This window comes from Heptranchias perlo, chromosome 32 (assembly GCF_035084215.1).
Source record: "Heptranchias perlo isolate sHepPer1 chromosome 32, sHepPer1.hap1, whole genome shotgun sequence".
Lineage (NCBI taxonomy): Eukaryota > Metazoa > Chordata > Chondrichthyes > Hexanchiformes > Hexanchidae > Heptranchias > Heptranchias perlo.
Window position 1 is genome coordinate 17295832 of NC_090356.1, and position 23121 is coordinate 17318952.

The window sequence follows — 23121 nt, forward strand, 5'->3', positions numbered from 1 at the left end:
TGTATGATCTGCAATTCTGCAGTGTTGAGCAAAAAATCGTTTTCCCTTTCTTGAAAGCAAGAAGCTCGAGATCCCTTACCAACACTTGTTCAGTTCATGATCCTTGACAAAGCACTTGTTCACTTTAGTTTCCTTTGTGCTGGCAGCAGAATGTGCTATAGTGAGTGGCTGGTGCAGCAATATAAGTTGGTAGAAGAAAAATGTGGAATCCTTTTTTTTTAGAGAAGTTCCTAATGGGCAGCAGAGGTTACTGAAAGCTGGAGATGGTAATTGGTGACACACATGTGTTGAGTACAGAAATTAAAAAATTTAAGCTTCAACAACACCTCCAAATATTCACTCTTTTGGAGCTTTGAAATTTGACATTAAATGTTACTGCTGAGTAATTGCTCTGACTTTTTTTGGTGCAAATTGAGTTGTTTCTGTACTTGATATGGAAGTGGTTGAGTCTTCCCTTTGCCTGAATTAATGTTGTTTGTGCACATGACGCAGCTCTACATGGTATTCGTCAAGTCTAAAACTTAATGTTTATTTATGACCGCTTTGGGCTGTAAACTATATTGTGTTCAATGTGATTAACTAAATGCAGTTGCCCTCCAGGGTATAATTGAGAAAGAACAGGCTGTAAATTTCTCTTGTCAGTAAAGAAACAGTGATTACCCTTGAATCTGGAGCATGGCCTTTCACTGTGCATTAATATGGCAGTGTGGTAAGTATCAGCTCCTTGGGGCTAGTGAAAATGGACTCTGTTTTTAACCCATCTCCTCAGGGAGCTGTGCTGTCTTAAAGCTGTTTGTGGGAGGTCTGCAAGTGATATCCGCTCTCATCCATCTTGTGAAACCCCAATATTAGTACACCATGATCCTTCACTGCCTGGTTTGACAGGTTCTTTATCATTAGTTAATTTTGTAATTCAGTAACATTTGACCTTTAGTGCACCATCAAGTTGGATGGCATTTCTTTTGAAATTAGGAGGTCATTTAAGTGTTTACTGTTGCTTCGGAACCTCCTGTAAAGGTTTGGAGCGATGATGTTAATTCTTGAATGCATCGTTGAAATAGGTAAGTTGCAGATATTTAAACAAAATGGTGAAGACCTAAAGCTGTAGGGACAGAGCTGGTGACAGTCTACATGAATACTTAATGTAAGTGCAGGAACAGTTTGTTGTGATGGGATCCATAACAAGCCCACTTGTTTAACTATTGCTTCTCTGAACTTTCCTCTCTTGTTCCTTCTAAATTACAAATAAACCTCGCTACAAACTCCACCGTCCCTTCATTCTCACTGTCAAAATTAAGGCACATTGCACCTCCTTCCTTTCAACTCATTCTTTCCCCAACATCAGTCGCCTCCCTCAGTCCTGTTTTCCTCCACAGGCCTTTAAAACCCACGCTTGGTGTCATCTAATCATCGTTTCAGGATTTACATCTTTATTCTTTAGAACTTTGCTAGTGTCGTGCACTGTGGGACTTGGCCCTTCACTTTTTTTAATAGAAAGGAGAGTAATATGTCCTGGTTTTCTGTTGACTCCCAGTTCCTTCTACATTTAGAATGTTTGGTGTCACTTCAAAAATCAAGCTGAATAAATATCTGGGCAATCAGCTGGGGGCTTTAGGGATAGGAATAGACTACGAGGTGGGGGTACTCCATGTGGTGCAATCGATCCTGAGCTGCTACAGATGGAAGGACAGTCAGCAACTAGTGGAATGTGGGGGTGGCTGAGTATTCTGGATTTTCACTCAATTATACTTTGGGTATCAAACTTTCCTGCAGGAGATGAAATGGCTGGGCAGTGTGCATGATAGGGTAGATTGTGCATGGGTTGTGGAAAGAGATTAAATGGAGCAGCAGAGCCCAGGATGGGTAGATTGTACATGGTGTTTGGAAAAAGTGGGTTTGATGGGCCAAATGTCTGTGTTCTTGTGACCTAATGAACCTTTTTAAAATACTTGCTGAACTCCTAATTGTCTCCACAATAATGTGTTTATAAAAAGTGCCAGTATGTGGTATAAATGGAATAATTGTCATGCCACTCTCCAAGAGATGGCTATAACTCATTACATAGTTTGTGTGTTTCTGACTTTTTGTGGTTTTGCTCTCAGGTGGCTGGACTAACACTGCTGGCTGTCGGTGTTTACTCTGCCAAGAACGCTACGGGAGTCGCTGGACGATACATAGAGGCCCGGCTGGGCAAGCCTTCCCTGGTTCGAGACACCTCCCGCATTACGTTGGTGGAAGCAATGAAGCACCCGATCAAGGTAAGGCAGCTTGCTGCAAAGGCCTGGGATCTCCTGCGTAAAAGGTCCAGGCCCAGACTGATTCTGTAATGGAGAGCGCTTGCACGGTATCTGAATCCTGAGGAACAGCTGCATGGTAAAGCCCAGCATGACCAAGGGTTTCGTTCTTGCTGATGCAACCTTCCTCACCAGCCACAGCAACACTACCCAGTCAGTTCTCCACAGCCACAGCATTGCAATCTAGATCCCATGCTGCTTTTTACTGTCACAGAATGTAATTTAAAACTTGATTTCATAAGAACAGGTTTGTAACTTGAGTGTTAGTGTGTTATTGGTTTTATGTACTCTGCGTAAAGGATGAATTTAAATGTACGGAGTCAGTGGGTTTTGCGCAGGTTTAGTGGGGTTTTTAAGTTATGTAATAATTGGCTGGTGCCCTCAGAGCGCTGAGGGGGCAACCTTCACTTTAGTGAAATGATGCTTTTCTCCTGGGAGCTGGATAGTAGAGGTGTATGTGTGTCTGTGTCAAATCAGTTGTGTGAAGTCTGGAGAATCCTGTCTGAATGCAGCACAATTTTCAAAAATTATTTCTTTGTATTCGGGGAGATTCATAGGTAATGAGCATCTGGCAGCCTGGAACTTTCACAGCAACAACTCCAGAACTGTTCCACAATTCATGCATCAATGTTGTTCCCAGTTAACATTTTACTTGGGGGAAGATGTAAACCAATTAAAGGATGGAAAGTGGTGAGATGTGACCGGTGTTCCACTTGTCGGGTGGGTGGGCAGCAGTGTCTTAACAATTCCTGAGAACTCAATGTTATCAACTTTAAGAAGTTTACTTAATGGTTTTAGGGGTAAATTTGAGTGGGGGGGGGGGGTTAACTCATGAAACAAGCACCTTTTTTGAAGCTTCTGTTTTTGTAGATTAATTAATTGGGAGTTCGGCGAAGGTTGAATAATGAACAGAATATTCCCTTACAGCAATTGGCTTCTGGTGCAACGGGTGATGTAATTGGTTCTGCTTACATGCTCACTGTGTGCGTGAAGGGTTACATTCTGTTGTGAAGTTTAAATTGGATTTGTTTTTTCCCAGGTTGGTAAACGTGTGATGAGCAAGCCACAGGACGCACTCGAGGGAGTGGTGTTGAGTGTGAGTTGCTGCATTTCTGCTGATTTTTATATGCGTATTTGTGTCTGTAGAAAATTAATTTATTTAAAATCTTGATTCTATTCACTTCCCATTTTCATTCGATTGTCACAGCCCAAATTGGAGGAACGTGTCAGAGATATTGCCATAGCAACCAGAAACACGAAAAGCAACAAGGGGCTGTACCGAAATATCCTGATGTATGGGCCTCCGGGTACAGGGAAAACCCTTTTTGCTAAGGTAGTATTTTTTTTCTCCCCTGTCATTTTGTGCACATCAGGGTGAGGGGTGTCGGTGGTGGGGAAATAGAGGTTTCAGATTGCAATGCGAAGGGGGCAGTACCTTGGGTGAAAACATTTCATACCTTCTGTGGATAGAGTACTGAATGCGTTGATGTTTCGATCTCAATCCAGCCCTTTATGAAATCTTCAGGTAACAGGTTACCAGTAGGAAATAAAACACATCAATTTCTTTTCCACCCCTCCCTTCAACTGATCTCCGCACACCTACTTACAGCAACACTAATTGTCATGTGTGGCCAGTCAGTCATGTCTCTGTCTCTAGCCCTGGGATTCACATTAAATGTATTATTTAATTTTAGGCCTTAAAGTGAATTTATTGGTGCCCACGTGCCACGGGTTTGCAGCCTGAGCACAGTTACTGTAAAATCCTCTTTTACTGATTCTCTCTCACTCATCAGTTGGATGTTTTGAGGAAGTCACGGTATTAAAGAGGACAGAACTTGCGTTTAGATATCTCCTTTCACTTAAGGGTGTCCCAAAGCATTTTACAACCAAGTAATTACTTTTGATGTAGCGTCATTGTTGTAACGTAAATAAATGTGGTAGCCAATTTGCACGTAGCAAGGTCCCACAAACAGCAATAAGATAAATAAGGAAAGACTTGCATTTATATAGTGCCTTTCACAACTTCAGGACGTCCCAAAGCGCTTAAGTCAATGAAATACTTTTGAAGTGTAGTCACTGTTGTAATGTAGGAAACGTGACAGCCAATTTGCACACAGCAAGCTCCCACAAACAGCTAATGACCAGATAATCTGTTTTAGTGATGTTGGTTGAGGGATAAATATTGGCCAGGACACCGGGGAGAGCTCCCCTGCTCTTCTTCGAAATAGCGCCATGGGATTTACGTCCATCTGAGAGGGCAGACGGGACCTCAGTTTAACGTCTCATCTGAAAGACGGCACTTCCAACAATGTAGCACTCCCTCAATACTGCGCTGAAGTGTCAGCCTAGATTTTGTGCTCAAGGCTCTGGAGTGGGACTTGAACCCACAACCTTCTGACTCTGATCAATTGATGTGATTTTGATGGTGTTGGTTGAAGGAGAAATGTTGGCCAAGGCATCAGGAGAACTCCCATGCTTTTCTTGGAATAGTGCCGTAAGATTTTATACAGACACCGGAACAGGCAGACAGGGTCTCAGTTTGTAATCTCATCCAGCAGAGATGGCTATTATCATGTTTACCCTTTGTCACAGCTAGTGTCTGGTCTGGACCAGAGTCAAGAGACGCAGGTCGGTCCCATGACAGTGAAGCATAACCCATTTATCAACTCGCCGTGAGCTGGACCCATTGCCTCATACTCACTAGTATGTTATTTGCTTTCTTCGGTTTTGTTCTATCTTGGTTTAGTCGATGCTTTAACGGGAAAACTTTCAGTAACTTGGGTATGAATGCAATGATGGTTGCACTTGGTAAAGTTCTACAGCTCCTGTGATCCTATACATTGGATCTGTACAGACTGTGTCGATGGTACTCGCTAACATGCGCGGGCAGGTTCTGGGAACATGTTGGCAGACCAAATGTAGCAGCAAGTTACTAGATACAAATAGCCTCAGGTTTTATTGGCATCTTCACTGAGGCAATTAGAATGGTTTGCATGGCAACTGCAAAAAATTCATACTGTGTTGGAGATCTTCTTCTGTGACTAGGGTTATGGTACATTGTTGGGGCAATGATGAGGAAGCTTTGCTCTGTATCTGCTGTACTGTACCTGACCTGGGGTGCTCCATCTAAGTGGCAAATGTTAATTTCCCACCACTGATATTGTTCACCCTAAAGAGCATAAGGCCCAAACTGTTTACCAGTTTCCATGGCTCAAGTTCTCTAATTCTGCTTCAAGCTTGTAATTCTGGCAACTCTGCCCAGATTTTAGTGTGTTGGTTCAAACTAACGTATTTGGCTTTTTTTTTAGTGGGGATGGGGTGGGAGTCCTCCAACCTGACCTGGATTGTGAGCAAGAGTGAGGCGCTGGGGGTACGTGATGCTTCACATACTGATCTATTACAGAGTGGGATTGATGAACGCAGACCTCGTCACAGACTGGGATGTGCTGCTCCAGTAGAGTTGCAGTTGGGGTGTGATGGTTAGATGTGTGTGTGGTGGGAAAGCAGGCATAGGGGTGTATGAAGGTGGTATTAGGAAGTAAGTAGCAGGAGAGCTTCTCTTGTACAGAAATCCTTTCCAGAGATCTGTAAATTCGAACAGCTGGAGATGTCTAAGTAAATTTGCAGAATGACTGAGAATGACGTGGGCTGCAGACTGTAATGGACTAAAATGCAGCAAGTGAAATGATAAATTTACAGCCAGGCAGAAATGTTTTGTGTTTGGAACCCCACTGTTTACAAAAAAAAGTGTGACGTTATCTTAATTGCTGCTGTAGATTGTATAATTTTTTTAATGATTTGCTTTAGTGAGTCAGCACTTACCCTATGGCAATTTGCACTCCTAATACTTTGATCTAATAACTCACAGCACAAGTATGAGGATTAAAAATAAAACAGGCAATTTATTCCATGATTAAATAACACGTTGCCTGGTGCATTACCAGGGTGTTAGCAAACGGTATGAAATGTTCTGAAGTTCCACTGCTTTTCTGTGTTTAAAGTTCTTGAATTGTGAATCAATGTTTAGATGAGAATAGAAAGCAGAGGAAAAACAACTGATTGATTTTTTAAAAAGCCAGAAATCTTGTTTTGTAAAGGAGATGGTAGCGAGCAGACTGGTTGGACTACGATCAATCTTTTCAAATATTTTGTGATACTGTCCAAGTGATGTACCTGAAACTGCAGTCAAATTTATTAGTGCTTTTCCTGTCTAAAGGTGTTTGTACAGGCACTCAAATGCTGACCGTGTACCCTTGTCTAGACAAGTAATTTTCTTTCTTTGGTTAATCAAGAACAGTTGCTTTGTCCATGAGATGGGGATTGCTGGTTGCACGAACCTTGATTGCTGAATCCACACACCGGCGGTTGCTGAGTGCGTGCAATGGTGGTTGCTGTGTGTGGCACTTTCCTGTCAGATTTACACAGTGCTGAGATGTCATATTTCCTTCCCAAGGGCAGATGTTTAGCAGCATCGCCTGCAAAGTGAACACCAACAGGAATATCTCATTTGCGAGCTTAATAACTACACTGACACCTCATGTGACAGTTCCACAAATTCACAGGATTCCTCTCCATTGTAAATAGCCCGGCTGCTTAATCGCTTTAATCGTGGAGATTTATACCAACACTTAACTGCATAAAGGAAAATTAGCTTTAAATTATAGAGTGCAGTGGGGCTATATTTAGAAAGCATAATTCTTTTTATGTAACACTGCAGTGACTCAGTTTATATGGGAACTCAGTAAGTAATACTGGGCTGTGAGGCAGAGCCAAAATACTAATGTAATTGTATGTATGAGCATTAACGTAACTATATATACCCATAATGAAGCCACATCTATCGGATATATTAAAAATCCTACTTCTGTGTGCATTTCCTATGTCCACATTTGTAATGGAAACTGTGTGTAAACCTGTCACATTATAGTTACACCCTCCTGCCTATAGTGGTGCTGCAGCACCTCCACTGGTGGGGGCTAACGTTACAGTTTGTCCAGTTTACATAGGCGATTTCCACTATAAATTTGGACATAGGAATTTATAATGAAAATAAGGAAAATGTATGAATTTTAAAATGGGGACTGAATTATGTCTAGGATCCTGATCCAGTTATCCTCCACTTCACCTGAGGACTATACTTGGTGCTGCACACAGGGAGTCAAGACTATGTGTGATTGGCTAGTGTACTAATATTAATTGAACTGTATGTGCTAATATTAATGTAATCACGTGCTAGTATTAATACAACTATGCATGAGTATTAATGCAACTGTATGCACTAGCATTAATGTAATTGTACAATATTAATGTAACCATAGAGGATTTGGAGCAGGTCAATTGGTCAAACCTACAGGTGGGGACGAAACCGATGCGGAATGCAAATTACATTTTTTAAGAGCAAACCTAAACACACAGAAGCCATGTACATCCCCAAACTCACAACAAGGGAGTGTGGAAAGAAGAAGCCAAGATGGCCAACTGATCATGTACAAAGAAATATAAGATGTAAACAAAACATTTTTTATAAATTAAAGTATATAATACACAGCAAAACAAATGCAAGTGCCAAAAACAGTTTAAAAATCTACGGCTGCTGTTAGATCAGCTAAAAGGTTCATGGTAAAGAGGATCATGGACAACTGTAATAGCAATGGGAAAAGCTTTTTCAGCTCTGCGGGTCAGAGAACCATCAAAAACTACTGGGCCATTGAAAGATGCTCAAGGACAGGCCACTTGCGGTATGGCAGAGATACTAAATGAGTACTTTGCATCGGCCTTCAATCAGCAGGCTGATGCTTCGGTGCACTACTGAGAGAATGCTGCTCTGTCGGAGGTGCCGTCTTTCAGATGAGATGTTAAACCGAGGCCCAATTTGCCCCCTCGGGTGGATGTAAAGGATTCCATGGCACTATTTGGAGAGGAGTAGGGAAGTTTTCCTGGTGTCCTGGGCAATATTTATCCTTCAGTCAACATCGCTAAAAACTAATTATCTGGTAATTATCTCATTGCTCTTTGTGGGACATTGCTGTGTGCAAATTGATTGTCGTGTTTCCTACGTCACAACAGTGACCTCAAAAGTATTTAATTGGCTGTAAAGTGCTTTGGGACATCCTGAGGTCATAAAGTGCTGTATAAATGCAAGTCTTTCTTTCTTTAAAAATATTTTGGAAACATACACAGGAATCTGAATGCTGCCTACAGCTGAGGGCAGTGCCTCTTCTACTCGACCTAACAATGGGAAGCTCGCTCTTCAAGAACGACCCACTTAGCTTTATGTTTCTTGTGAATTTTTCTTCTTGACAGAAACTAGCTGTACATTCCGGCATGGATTATGCTATCATGACAGGTGGTGATGTGGCTCCTATGGGTCGTGAGGGTGTCACGGCCATGCACAAAGTCTTCGACTGGGCAGCTACCAGCAGGAGAGGGTAAGCTTGTGTCATTTTAGTGGGGTAGGGTAGAGTGGGAAGTGGAAGGACCCCTTTTGTAACTGTATCTCAACTCGGCTGATTTTGCTGTGTCTGAATAATTGTATATTACAGGATAAATTAATTATGTAGAGCTGGTGCATGCGAATGATGTTTGAGGGAGTGATACTGACTGAAATCTTACCAATGCAGAGACAACTTGTACTTTGTAGGCCACTGATTTACACGGCAGTGATTTTACAGTACTTGCTGTTTTCCACTTAAGTTTAGTCTGATTTGTGCTTGGCGATGGATATTGCTGCTGAGGATTCAGAATGTTTGTTTTATTTGTACCACCTAGTGTTTGCTTCCAGGTTGGCTGCTACACGGATTGGATGCAAAATACTAGTGGCAATGTGCTCTACCCCTACTGTGCTGACGTTGAGATTTAAATTTTCTGTACTAGACCTGTGATCTAACTAAGTACGGTTGCCAAGTTAGGGGTTGAGACTGTCCAAACTCATTTCCTGTAGGACTCTTGCAGCCGTCAAACAAAGGAGACCTTCATCTCCAGTACAGTGCGGTAACCCACCGTGTCATTGACCCCCCTACACCCACCTACTTAGAAATGTGGGTGCAACTTGCTGCTTGTTTCCTGGGAATGTTTTATCCTTGAATCAGTGTTCTCGGCTTCTACACCTCAGGAATTCTGAATAATGGGAATGAATTGTTTGTGTTTCTGGGATTAAATATTTGAATGTGTTTATCTGAAGTCAAAGGAATGATCATAAATTGCCTCCTGTGCGCAGGCTTTTGCTGTTTGTGGATGAGGCGGATGCGTTCCTTCGAAAGAGAGCAACGGTAAGTGTTTTTTGTCCTTTTTAAAATTTATTTGTGAACAGAAATCATTATTGGGGCATGGAGGTGCTGCTTGTCCCATAATCCTGATTAGTCGGGAACATTTATCACCCAGCTCCACGCTGCCTTAAGTCACCATCAGTGGGCCTTGGTTGACCCAGTGGAAGGGTGGGCCTTGGTTGATCTGGCGGGACGGTGTGCACTGGCTGGGTTTGCTTCCCATTCTCCCTCCATCCTTGGGTATGGTTGGGAAGCGTCATTCCTGGATGTGATCCTCTGTTAAGCTTGTGTTTGGGATTTTTGGCTGTGTCTGGTGGTTTTGTGTCTGAGTTGCTGCCCTTTTTGCTTCACATGTTTGCTTTGAAGAGTCACTGAAGTGTGAAAGAGAAACAGCATTTTCCTCTTTTTTTTCATCTCCGCTCTGAACGCTGGCGGGAGCAGCAATGCAGATCCTGCATCTGTCGTTTTGAATTGGTTTCTGGTGGCAATGAGTTTAACCCTTAGAGGAATACCTTGGGAGTGGTGCAGGTTGGTAATGAGGGCACTGGAGAAGAATTAATGCAACTGCGCACCTCTGAGCCTCCTCCCTTCATCTTATAGCTTTGTGATCTGGCGCAGACTGCACCACAAGCTCCATTAAGCCCTCTATCTCAGTGGTTTTTTTTGTTCGTTCATGGGATGTGGGCTTCGCTGGCAAGGCCAGCATTTATTGCCCATCCTAATTGCCCTTGAGAAGGTGGTGGTGAGCCACCTTGAACCGCTGCAGTCCGTGTGGTGAAGGTACTCCCACAGTGCTGTTAGGGAGTTCCAGGATTTTGACCCAGCGACTATGAAGGAATGGCGATATATTTCCAGATCAGTGCGGTGTATGACTTGGAGGGGAATGTGCAGGTGGTGGTGTTCCCATGTGCCTGCTGCCCTTGTCCTTCTAGGTGATAGAGGTCGCGGGTTTGGGAGGTGCTGTCGAAGAAGCCTTGGCAAGTTGCTGCAGTGCATCTTGTAGACTGTTTACACTGCAGCCGCGGTGCGCCGGTGGTGGAGGGTGTGAATGTTTATGGTGGTGGTGGATGGGGTGCCAATTTAGCGGGCTGCTTTGTCCTAAATGGTGTTAAGCTTCTTGAGTATCGTTGGAGCTGCGCTCATCCAGGCAAGTGGAGATTATTCCATCACACTCCTGACTTGTGCCTTGTAGATGGTGGAAAGGCTTTGGGGAGTCAGGAGGTCAGTCACTTGCCGCAGAATACCCAGCCTCTGACCTGCTCTTGTACCCTCAGTTAAGTTTCTGGTTAAGCAGATAAAATGCTAGATATTTAGTTGCATTACAGTTTTCAACAGCTGATAAGTTTTTTGTTTTGAGGGACTGAAATTGGGGCAAGTGCTACTTGTTCATATTTTTTTTCTGCCTTGATGTGTTTTTACAGGAAAAGATTAGTGAAGACTTGAGAGCGACACTGAATGCATTCCTGTACCGAACGGGGGAGCAGAGTAACAAGTAGGTGTCAGTCTTAAAATCAGACATTGCTGAAAGTGCACAACCACAAGGGTAGGACCCTTCATCAGGAGGCATCTATTTAACCCTTATTATTTCCTTCTCACCTAATGTGTAGTAAATTGCAGGGTGTAATATTTGATGTGGATGGTTAAGTTGGATATTGCTGCCAAACCAGGATAAGATTATTTGGAAAGGAAAATGTGATGATAATCCAGCTGATGACATTGTGCAGGAACTTCATAGAATTAAGCATGGTGGGTGATTGCAGTAGTTTTACACCATAGAGGGTGGTACCAGAACAAATGGAAACAGTCTGAAGGAAACAACATCAGAGAGGCATCTGGGGTTTAGTGAAAAACACCCTTAAACTAGTAAGCACAATGTGCCACCGTGGTAGAAAGGGTAGATATTTTTGGCAGGCAGAACTGTTGAACATAGCAGAAGTGGAGTAAGAAGTCTGTGATTTTTGGGACTGGTGCAATGGATGGAGATGGTAGCTTTCACTCATAGTAGTATCATTGTATGGTACAGCACAGGGGGAGGCCGTTCAGCCCATCGTGCCTGTGCTGGCTCTTTGAAAGAGCTATCCATTTAGTCCCACTCCCCTGCTCGTTCCCCATAGCACTGTAAATTTTTTCCTTTCAGGTATTTACAGTACTCCTGTACAGTCCTGTATTTCTGAGGAAACAGGGACATACCTGGAGTGGGGGATAGTTTGAGTATATCTAGTGATATATCATGGGTAACCATGACCAATTACTGGAACTTTTCTAGATTACTTTAGGGAGTTGGGGGGGAATTTGAGGTTTTCTGAAATTGGCCACATTGTTTTTTTGCCTCCCCCATGAGTTAGTTTTAATAACGGCTGGGGGCACAATCTGATGGACAGGGTAAGCGGTGATGGGCTCAATTTTCCTTTTCACATCTTTGCATGTTCGTATAGTTGTGGATACATTCCTTCTCTCATAATTGCTGAGACAGACTGAAGTAGCCCTTTTAAAACAGTGATGCTAAACACCCGCCATACAGTGCTGCAATGTAATTTACAATGGAGTTATCGGAGTGTGTGCTAGGGTACTCATCTTCATTTTTGTTTTTAAATACACTGTTCCAAATCACAGCCCAGATCAATAAAAGCCTTTATCCTAATGCTCAATCAAAAGAATTTATCTGTATTCTTGAACAGTGTGTCACTGGTCTTCCATTTTGGGGAAGGAACAGCTCCATTTTAATGTGAATGTGATGGCTCTTTAAGATATACAAGCCTACCAAGACAGCATTTCACTTGTCTGAGAGTGCACACAGCATCGATCGTAGCCCATCATCCACTTTTGGCAGGAAATTCAGTTGACCACCCAGTGGAGCTCAATCTTTGTTATGCCTTCGTTTTAAAAATCTATTTATATGGCATCCTAATACTGTCACACACTGTCTCCATAATTGCAACACAGAGGTGAATAAATCTGTGGTTCTTGGCATGTGCTTTTATGGTTATTGAGTGAAGTCTGAATGCTAACGCACTTATCAGTTAGAAGTCTTATCAGCGCTTCCCAGCTAACCTCTGTCACGCTTCCTGCTTATTGATTGACACCCAGTCCTCTAAACCTGCTTTTTAAAATGGTTGATTGAAGGGAAAATCGTTGTCTAAAGTAAGAAGATGTTTGCAGTTCAACTAAAAGGGACTGAGCTATTTAATAAACAGCAGCTCAGTTTCAGCTTGAAAGGTATTTTATATTGTAAGATTAATTCTTCGTTAATGCCCAATTGCCGATCTGCTTTTAAAAAGTGTCTTGCCTCATTTTTGTAAAACTGGTGCAATCCCATGGTGCTGCTCGTGGTGAGTCAAAGTATGATCGAATTTTGAGGCATTGAAAAGTATGAAGATAATGGCAATGTTTTTTGATTGGCTCAAATGCAGGCCAAAAAACAAAACTTTTTTTTTAATTCCCCTTCCAAGTGTGCATGTGAAGCCCTGCTTATATATATTGCATAGATTTTCTGGATGTAGTTTCACTTCCTCTATTTTTGTTGAAATATAGTAAGTGGTAATGGTTGGCTCTGAGGAGTTATTAAGCCTAACACGGGGTTAAGATGCAGTCACGTTCTGTTGGTTTTCCCTCACTCTGTCTCTGCAATTCTTTTGGTGGATTCCCCAAACCTTCAGACTCTAATTCCTCCAGCTCAGTTTCCCTCTGTGGCATTCAGCACACGTGTTTCAAACACACATACTCAGTTCCATGAGGTGTAAATTGCCACAGGCTAGGTTGCTGCTCCGTGTTTCCCGATGCAAACCCTATTGAGCAGGGAAATGCTGAGAGAGCGCTCCCAGTGTGGGGAAGGGAAGAGTCGTGCCTAGGAGGTGGTCTGGCAACTGCCTCTGGAGGTGCGGGCAAAGCGGAGGTGGAAAGAGGAAAATTACCCAAAAGTGTCCATGTAAAACGAATGTGCGGTCTCTTAAATGTCATTCTCAGCCCACAATTTTAAGCACAAGTTGAAATGGAAAGACATCGGGTGTGGAGGTGGCAGTGAAGGGGCCCCGATTCTCTATCACTCCCATCCAAGGGTTGCACTGAGGGAGCCTGTGCGGGAAAGGTATGCCCCTGCACAATGCAAAAATTTTAAGGCTTTGAAGAAGAAAGGGGCTCATGTAATTCATGGCAAATTAACTTAGCAGCAGAAAGAAGGAGGTAATGACAAATGAACAAGGATCTTTTGGGGAAAGAGTGAGCAGCAACCTGTCTAGGGCACCCTCCACTATGCTATTTCTAAACTGTGATGGTTGTGCTCAAAATTGCAGATGGCACCACGCTCTAGTCAGGCAACTATTATGGGGAGGGACAAATTAAGTGAATGGGCTAGGGAATCATGGCTAGAGTATATAGGTTTGCTTAAACAATTGTGTAAATTGCCAGTCCTCCATGAGATTAGAATTTTTCCTTCAAAGTCTTAGATTTGACTGGAATTGCATCAATAGGAATTGAACTGGTGTTAAGCACTAGCTGTACTAATAAACTGACTTACTGACTGGCTATGAAGCTGATTTGAAAGCTAAGCTTAGACATTGATTGCAAATATTCCATGCAACAGCTGTAGGACAGTGGGAATATTGTTTATGCAATGCAGCCTGTCATTGTTGGAGAATGCACATTCATATTCTCGAGTTTTTTTTAAGTTTTCCTGTGACTGCTCACCTTCCTCGTAAGATTAAAGCTTCGGGGGCGAGTCTGTGATCGTGCAGACTCTACAGCGTCTGGGGACTATTTGTGACTGCACGCTTTATATGGTCTGGACACAGTTTATGGATGTGTGGATTTACAGGGCCTGGGGATGGCCTGCTGCAGATTGCACTGGGTCTGTTAATACAAGAGTGCTTGATGTGCAGAATGACCTTTTTCAGCGTTCTATGCTTTGTTCTGGATAACATTAAATATGGCATCCTTTTGACTACAGCAATTTTTGCAACTTGATTTTTTTTTTGTTCCCCACCCCGCCACTGTGACCAATGGATTCTTCAGTCTCTCCATAATTGGGTTTCCACTTGCAGTTTTAATGCAATTTGTTGACTGGCAACAAAGGAGCCAGGTTTTGCATGGGCTGATTTAAAGTCTAGGAAAACCCAAAGGTTGGTCCCAAATAGAAAGATCTAGATTTCACCTACAAGGGCAACATGCATGTACATGTGCAAATCTATAACTCACCTGAACAAAAGGGATGGAAATAATGCAATTATACAAAATTCTATTTGTAATTCACCTCCTCCTAGATTGGAAGTGATACTGAACTACTCGTCGTTGGATCAGCGTGCTTGTAAATTCATGAAATTGTATCTCGAAATAAAAAGTGCATGAGGAGTGTTCAGTTTCTCCAGGACAGGCCACAACACTGCTTCAAACAGTTCCTGTTTGATTGTGGCTGTAAATGATGGTGACTCGAGCATTAATATTTAGTGACTACAACCACTCCTCCAAAAGGCACTGGAGATCTTGAGTGGATGGTGTTAAAGTTAACAGGTTCTAGTGCTCATTTACCAGCCCCTCATCAACACGTAGCTAAACTTCTGGCTGCAAATGGGGTTGGCTCCTGATGTAATGTTTTTAGGCCTGAAACATCAGCCTGTTTTTAATGTCTAGTCCAGGTATTGGGCCAGTATTAGAGTTGAGTTAGGTTTCAGAAATAAGACTTTAACAGTTTGTATTTCTGTTGAATTTTTTTTAAATTTGCTCTTTTATTTCTGATTTTTAAAAATCTATTTCATTTCTTTGTCAAATATGTAAAGCGATCTGGCTGGGAACTGATTTGTCTCCAGCCTTAAAGCACATTATAGCCCAGAAAGGGCTTTGTGGAGAGTGGGGTTCAGATTAAATGCCACTCACCAAGGGCTGGGGTGGGATTGGGAGAGGAGAATTCGAGGGGATAGGAACATTGGAGCACTCCAACTGCCAAATGGGCAATATCATGAGCGGCATTGAGGGGTTCTCGAGAGAAGGTCACCACTTGCCCTCCAGGAAATGCATGTAACGAGTAAAAGTGCAAAATGATTTGAAAGTTCACAGAAGGATGATGAGAACCAGGATCCTAGTGTGAGACCTGTACTTGTTCATCACCTTCTAGGCAACTAAGGATTGGCAATAAATATGGCCTTGCCACGGTCACCCATATCCAGAGAACATTTTTAAAAAGTATATACCACTGTCAGTCCAGAAAGTACCGGTTCTGTGAGTCCGGATAGCACCAGGGGCATGTCGGTCCAGATAGCAATCCTCGTACCTGAAGAAAATCACTCAGGAAACCAGTGACTGTCTACAAGGTTGTTTGAATTATTATAGTCTGTCAGATTAATTATTTAAGCAGTGTATTTGAGTAGCATCCTGCCCATGTGTAATTAATTGCTTAAAAGGTGACTTTGATCTCTAGGACAGGATTTTGTTGCTTTTGTTTTCTGTTGTTGCAGAGTTTTAACTCCCACGCAGGCCGCGTGTGTTCTGCTGAATCAATGCCCTGGGCGGCTGGGAGTATTGACTTTCTTTTGAGAAGATTTTCTCCTTGATTGAGATCAGATCTATTAAGTACATGTAAAGCAGTTCCCCCAGTGAGTCAGAAACTTTATCCAGCATGTGGTTGTGCCATAAAGACCAGGAAGGTCCCAGGCAATGCCTGGCGTATGTGGAGTTCCCTGATCTCTGTTTGGGCAGAGGTTGGAGATGATCTAGTTGGCCATTGTATCCCAGATCTGAGAGGAAACAATCAGCCAGGATTCCCACGCCTGATCATTGACCTGCTGGAAGCTTGCATGTGGGCATTGCGAGGACAGGGTTCAGTTCTGCTGTGATGCCCCCCCTGTCAAATAGCATGCCAACACTTGCTATCTAGGCTTGCACTTGGAAGTTGCCCATTTGGATGACCAGTGCCTGTGGAACCCATGCCCCGGCAAGGAATAGTGCCTTTAGGAAGGAAGAAAATTGTTTAAAAATGCACATAAAGCAAACAGAAGCAGTGCCGAGCAGTCATACACCAGTAAATACATTCCTTACGTTAAATTTTACTGTTGGATGCTTTCATTATTAAACTGCAAAGAGCTCTGTTCTACTCTGTGCCCCCATGATTTTCCTTCAGTGAATACTCTTCGTCATCTTGGCACTCAATTGCAGATATTCACAGCCAGCTTTCTAGTGAGGAGGCTATTTCATATAAGTTTTAATATGAGAGTCCATTTTGCAGGATACCCCACAATATTATTTTGTCCATTGGTTCCAGTATGCAGTAGGAAATATTTGCACTTAAACTAGTAGCTTTAATGTTGTGTTATATACCATTTAATTCATCCCTCAGATTTGTCCCACTATCCGTGATCGGTCAATACTTCGCTTGCTGTTATATATCTCAAAGTGCTGTCTCCAAACATAGTCCAAGTTTGGAAGGACTTTATTTCTCATTGTGCTGCTGAGTATTTTCACGGTTGAAGTGGGCACAATGTGAATTTCACACACCCACCATTTTTTTATGTTGCTAAGAAAAATGACTGGAGTCAAACCTTGCCCCTTCAGGCTTGTTGCAAGAATTGAGTATACAGTCTGGCAGGGTAGCCCCATATGTTTAAAATATTAACTGTTGGATTTCATGCAAACAAGTTGCTGTCCACGCCTGTGATGTGTTTGATTTGTTAATACTGCACACTGCAGGATGTTAAGGTACCAGAATACACTGACTCACTTCTCGACCACTGCCCCAGTACATTTCATTTGGTTGTACCTCTAACTGTTGAACCTACCTCATCACAAAGGACAGAGCCTGTAACACACTGCAGCAGTGAGAGTGATAGGTACCACTACTGGCATTATCAATGCATCCAAATCACTGAATCCCAGTTCCCATTATTGCCACAGCATTTTGTACTGTGAGTTTTTTGCTGAGAGCTGGATTGACCGTACCCAAACTCATTTCACTGAGGACCTTTAACAAATATCTACGATCAGAGATACTCATCCCATCAATTTTTGGTTATTTAAGCCAGGTTCTAGCCCTGCCTGCTATCCTTCCTCCTATCTTTCTCTTCTCCACTCTACCCTCGTTTAGCATCTAACAAAGTTTGAGAGCTGATTCCAGCTGTTTCATCCCCGTGTACAGCGCCTCCCACTAATCCTGGTTTCTGCTGTGTTGTTTTTTTTGTGAATTTATTTGGTGTAGAGAGGATTCAGGTAAAAGATGATTTTGAGGCCTGACCTGGGCTGATCAATTCACAAAAAAAAAGTTTGAAAAACAGTGAAATGACCCAAGTTTCTGCACTGTTGGTTGGTGGTGGTGGTGGGGTCGGGGGGGGGGGGGGGGGCGGAGAGAGAGAGGGGGTCAGACCTCCGCAGGTGTTCAGAGGAGGTACTAAGGCTGAAGGTACGGGTCGATGAGGTATGTTTCAAGGATGATTTTGAACATTGGGAGTTGTAGCAAGATGAAGTGGATTTGGGAGACAGATAGTGCCTGAGAAGATGGTTGATGGCTATGTCGCTAATGAAAGGGTGCAGAGAGGCGGAGACCCTGCAGTAGACTAGAGATGGAGGTGTGTGTATGCATGCATCTGCCCTTGTCTGGGCTACAACAAAAGAGCATCAGAAGCAGGAGTGCTTCTCATTACACCTGATCAGTTGTCTGCACCTGATGTGTCATTCACCAAAGTAACAAAAATGAGACTGGAGTTTAGTTTTGATTTTAATGCTCTGCAGTGGGACACATTGCAAAATTGCAGGCCACCCAAACACTCCTATTCATATGTTAAGTAGCTGCCTTTCAAGGTTTGTTTGAACTGATATCCTGGACACTCCACTCATTAATGCTCATCTGCTTTTCCCAACAGGTTTATGCTGGTGTTAGCTAGTAATCAGCCAGAGCAGTTTGACTGGGCCATCAATGATCGGATTGATGAAATTGTTAACTTTGGCCTGCCAGGACTTGAGGAGAGGGAGCGACTGGTCAGGTTATATTTTGACAAATACGTCCTGAAACCTGCTACAGAGGGGAAACAGTATGTACTCTAATTTACTCTCTCTAAATGATGTTTTAGAGAGTATTGGGTAATCTTGCTGTGATCCATCCGTTCCACTTTCAACCTTTTTTGGTTTTTAATTTCTCTTCCTCCTTCCCCTCCCCCATTTTAACCTACCTCCCCTTGAGCTTCCCATCTTGCATTGTGTTGGGAGAGTGGTTGGGCTGCCTCCTGTTAAGGCAACTAACATTGCTGCTATTGAACAGTGTCGGGATATGCAGAAAGTGGTTTGTTCTCCTATTTTAAATGGAGTTTCCTGTTCCTCAGGAGGAACATCCCTCTTTTTAAGTATGTTCTAATTGAAGTTTCACTGGGGCTACACACTCGCAGAGCAGCAGCTCTGCCTGGCAGTAGACTAGAGTAGCCTATCACTTAGGGAGGAACTGCAGTGCTCCACATCTGGCCTGTTGGCAATTATAAACACAGGCAGCCTGCTCTCACCTGTTGGATAGACGAAACCTTTGGGCCAACGGGAACAAGCTTCCACTTCAGAATACAGCTCCTTCATTTATTTACTTAACCCGCTTCTTCCCTGATCCACACACATCATTCCTTGATTGAGAGGGCTGGCAAGGGATCTGTTTTGGGCGCTGGGAGGTGAGAACGTGGCTCAGGGTAAAACTTCCTGCTCTGCTTTTTCACTTAATTGTTCGTTCAGCCTCCATGTGAAACAGAATCCTCCTCATCAAACAGACAGACCTGTTGAGCAGGGTGCCATTCAGAAGTTGCCTTTCCGGGTTCTTGTAGCCTTGAGGATCTCATTGGCTTAAAGCCAGTGGTGACGTGACTGTCTGTCTTATTTTTGAAAGTCGCCTGCGCAGTTGGTTTCACACTAAAAGATAACTTGTTTTTTTAAATCACTGCTCCAAGTGTGACCAACTATAGGAAGGTTCATACTCTAAACTCACAACTAGGTGCAAAATTATAGGTCCAACACAATTTGGTCCTTTGACCAAACTATAACTTGTCTGAATCTTGTAAAGGTGAAACTTGTTAAGACAAGATAAATCTACCATTTCCCCCTGCCTTTGCTTTTTACAGTTTCTCGAACACAAACAATTAGCCCCTTATTATCAATTAGATGCTTAGATTTCCATTTCAGGCCAAACCCCGCACCAGACAGAAGTTACTGTAATCATTGATTAACTGACACCTTTTTACTACTTTATAATATAAAATGGTACAGTATGGGCCACAATAATCTGCTGTTAGTCTTGACAATGAGGATGCCGTGAACGGAAGGGAGGGCTCCAGGTTTGGATTGGGTGCAAGTGCTGTTTGTGCATCTGTGCAAATCAGTAGCTCTGCCCAAGAGCCTGATTTACACTAGAACAGGTGCGGAGCTGGTTCTTTGGACTGTGTGCTGTCAGATTTCAGGATTCATCCAACTGTTTGCTACTCATAAGATCTCTTAGATCTGAATTCAGTGGCTTCAGAACATAAGACATTGCACACTGCCTGCTTGTCTCTTTGCTCTCTGAAATGTGGCAAAAAAGCACTAAATTTCTTTTGAAAATAATGAAATTCTTGAAATCTCCACGTGGAAAAGAATATTTGAACCACAGCCTTATGTCTGATTAGTGCTCCTCTGCAAAACCCAGGAAGGGCAACAGCAGAGAGAATGAAAGTTAACAAGTGTCAGAGCTGCAGTGGGGAGTTTCCAGACCCAACTCCTGAAAGCTTTTGTGATCACTCTGACCCTGAGTGTAGGATCCAGTGAAACTCTCTCTCCTGTTTTTAATAGCAGCTGCCACATTTCAAATGTTCAGCTACTCAATTGATTTGAAAAGATACCACATCCTACAGCCTGACATAATGGCTCCTTGTAACTTTTTTATTATCAAACCTGACTTTTGGGAGGGTGGAAACTAACTGTGGACGATTAACTAGAATATAGTCACCTTTGATTTTACCAAAAGTCACTGCAGGTTCTGTCAGCAATTTTTTGGAGACCCCCAACAAATTATGGCTGGAATTCACTCGTGTTTTCACATGTGGTTTGATATTTTATAGAATTGACCTCCCAGAGGAACTAGCTTGTAGCTGTCAAAAAAAAAAATGATGAGTCTTTAATTTTATCAATTTAGATTAATTTCCAACTTGGATCCTGGGGAGAACACACAAGCTTATTGGGCCACATGTGCCTCTTGCATGAAGTTTGCAAATGTCAGCAGAAGTTTGACATTGAGTTATTGCCTTAACTCGATTAAACTCTCGGCCAGGCACTCCTTACTGTACGGTGAAGAGAATGGTCTCTGACATTCTTCAATGTTATACATGATGTGGTACACACTCAGTAATGAATGTTAATGCTAATAAAGCCATGGATAACTTTGAGTGATATGGGATTACCTGCTGGCTGCAAAATTATTACAAGTAGTATTGTTTTTTTACAATATTTGTTGGTACAGCAAAACTAAAGTCCAGCGTATATGTAGTACCTATGACTTTTGCAGTGGGTGGATGGCCAGCAAGCAAAAGGCTGTTTATCCCAGTGTATAAACAGGACTCCTAGGCCTGAAACTGTTTGCCCCATTATGTAAGCTGCAACTGTTGGCTTGAAGCTGTTTGTCCCAGTCAAGCCCCACTTCAGGACATGTGCACATAATCTAGGCTGACACGCAATGCAATACTGAAGGACTGCTGTATTGTCAGAGGTTCTGTCTTTCAGATGAGATGCTAAAACAAGGCCCTGTATGCCTGTTCAGGTAGACAGATAAGCTCTCTGGGACCTATTTGAAGAAGAGAGGGGGGGTTCTCCTTGTTACCTTAGGCATCACAACCAAAACAGATTAACTGGTCATTCACCTCATTACTGTTTGTGGGACCTTCCTGTGCACAAATTGGCTGATGTGTTTGTCCACGTAACAGCAAGTGCTTAAAAAGTAATTCATTGGCTGTGAAGTGATTTAGGGTGACCTGAGGATATGAAAAGTGCTCTATTAATGCAAGTTCCTGTTTCATGTAGGCTGCACCCCTTGGCTTAAAGGTGTTTGTCCCAGTGTAAAAACTGTACCCCTTGGCTTGAGGTGCCTGTTCCAGCATATAAGCTGCATCCCCAGGCTTGAATGTCATAGGCATGTGAAGGTGCAGTGTAGAGTTGCCCATTAAGCAGCAGAAGTATTCATACGTCGGTTCACTGGCCATAGACTTGTGTCATTTACAGCATCCAGTGACCATCCAATTCTGTTTCACAGGCGCCTGAAAGTGGCACAATTTGACTATGGCAAGAAATGCTCTGAGCTTGCTACGGTGACTGAAGGAATGTCGGGCAGAGAGATTTCCAAGCTCGGAGTGTCCTGGCAGGTACGGCTTTTATTTAATTCTCACAATATCTAGAACTATGATAAATCTAATCAACGGTTTTTGAAATATCCATGTATTGGAGCGCGATCAGGAAAGGTGTATAAAAGTGATCAGTCTCATTAAATAATCTGAACATTTCCCCTCCCTCGGGGTTGGAACGTTTGCACAGATATTCAATGAGTTTCTCTTTCGGGGTTAACCCCTCGAACTAGGGTGTCCAAGCTTTTTGTCTTCGAGGGCTGCACTTTGGGGGACACCTGAAACCCTCTGAGTTGACGCTGAAAATATTGACTTCCCCACCCCGAGGTTCGGAACCTCTGGATGACCCAGCTGCAGCATTTACTCTAATTGAACTGTGTTAATGTCTCTGGGAACCAGATACTCGCGCCAAAATGTTAACGCTATTCTCTCTTTGTGCTCCTTCTATACTTGTGTGTGTGGTTTATTTGTGTGCTTGGTTTTATACTCTCTTTATCGTAATTGATTTTGAAACGTTGAAAAATTCTGGTCAAACTTTGTGAAATTGTATCCCTGGAAGATTTGATTGCATTTGGGAATTGGATTATATACCTTTTTTATAAAGGAAAAATTTGCAGGGACGTGGGACTAATTGGGTAGCTCTTTCAAAGAGCCAGCACAGGTATGATGGGCTGAATGACCTCCTTCTGTGCTCTTCACCAGTGGCATAGGTAGGAATGGAAATTTGGGTGGGCCCCAACTTGTGCTGAGTAGGCAATGACCAAAGTTCTGACTGGGAGGATGGGGAGGGGGCTGCCTCTATTATTCAAGTCGCATGGGAACATGGTGTTTCCTAATTTGGTCGCTCAACAGCTGCTGAGCCACCAGATCAAAGGGAGCTGCTTCGAGCGGAGCTGAGATTAGTTCATCGGCGCAGTCCAGTGTCCGGGTCTGATGCTGATGCTAACCGACAGTGGGTGGGGCTGCAGGAGACTGGGACCTGGCCTATCATTCACCCCGACCCACCGGCACATCAGGCCCCAGTTCTTGTTCCTGCTACTGAGTTGGTATGACAGCAAAATCCATCCCCCAGCCAGCAACCTCTCCAGACAAAGGTTCTGCTCTCAGCACACACAGGGCAGGCCCAGAGTCTGCTTGGGTCTGCTACATATTTGGGTGGGCCTTGGCCCATTTGTGGCTACCTCACTGCTCTTCACCTTGACGCTAGCCCCGTAACCTGGGAGGTGGCAGTGAGATGAAAAAGGTTGACTG

The 23121-nt window shown here is 43.1% G+C and overlaps 1 protein-coding gene across 1 annotated transcript in view; it reads left to right on the forward strand.

Moving 5' to 3' along the window:
* atad3 (ATPase family AAA domain containing 3) overlaps positions 1-23121 on the forward strand; it is a 46897-nt gene that overhangs the window by 12004 nt on the left and 11772 nt on the right. Inside the window, exons 8-15 of the mRNA XM_067970497.1 lie at positions 2103-2258; positions 3334-3390; positions 3502-3627; positions 8598-8722; positions 9511-9562; positions 10981-11051; positions 18397-18564; positions 21783-21891. Of these exons, the coding sequence (XP_067826598.1) occupies positions 2103-2258; positions 3334-3390; positions 3502-3627; positions 8598-8722; positions 9511-9562; positions 10981-11051; positions 18397-18564; positions 21783-21891 (864 nt within the window). The remainder of the gene's footprint in view (positions 1-2102; positions 2259-3333; positions 3391-3501; positions 3628-8597; positions 8723-9510; positions 9563-10980; positions 11052-18396; positions 18565-21782; positions 21892-23121) is intronic.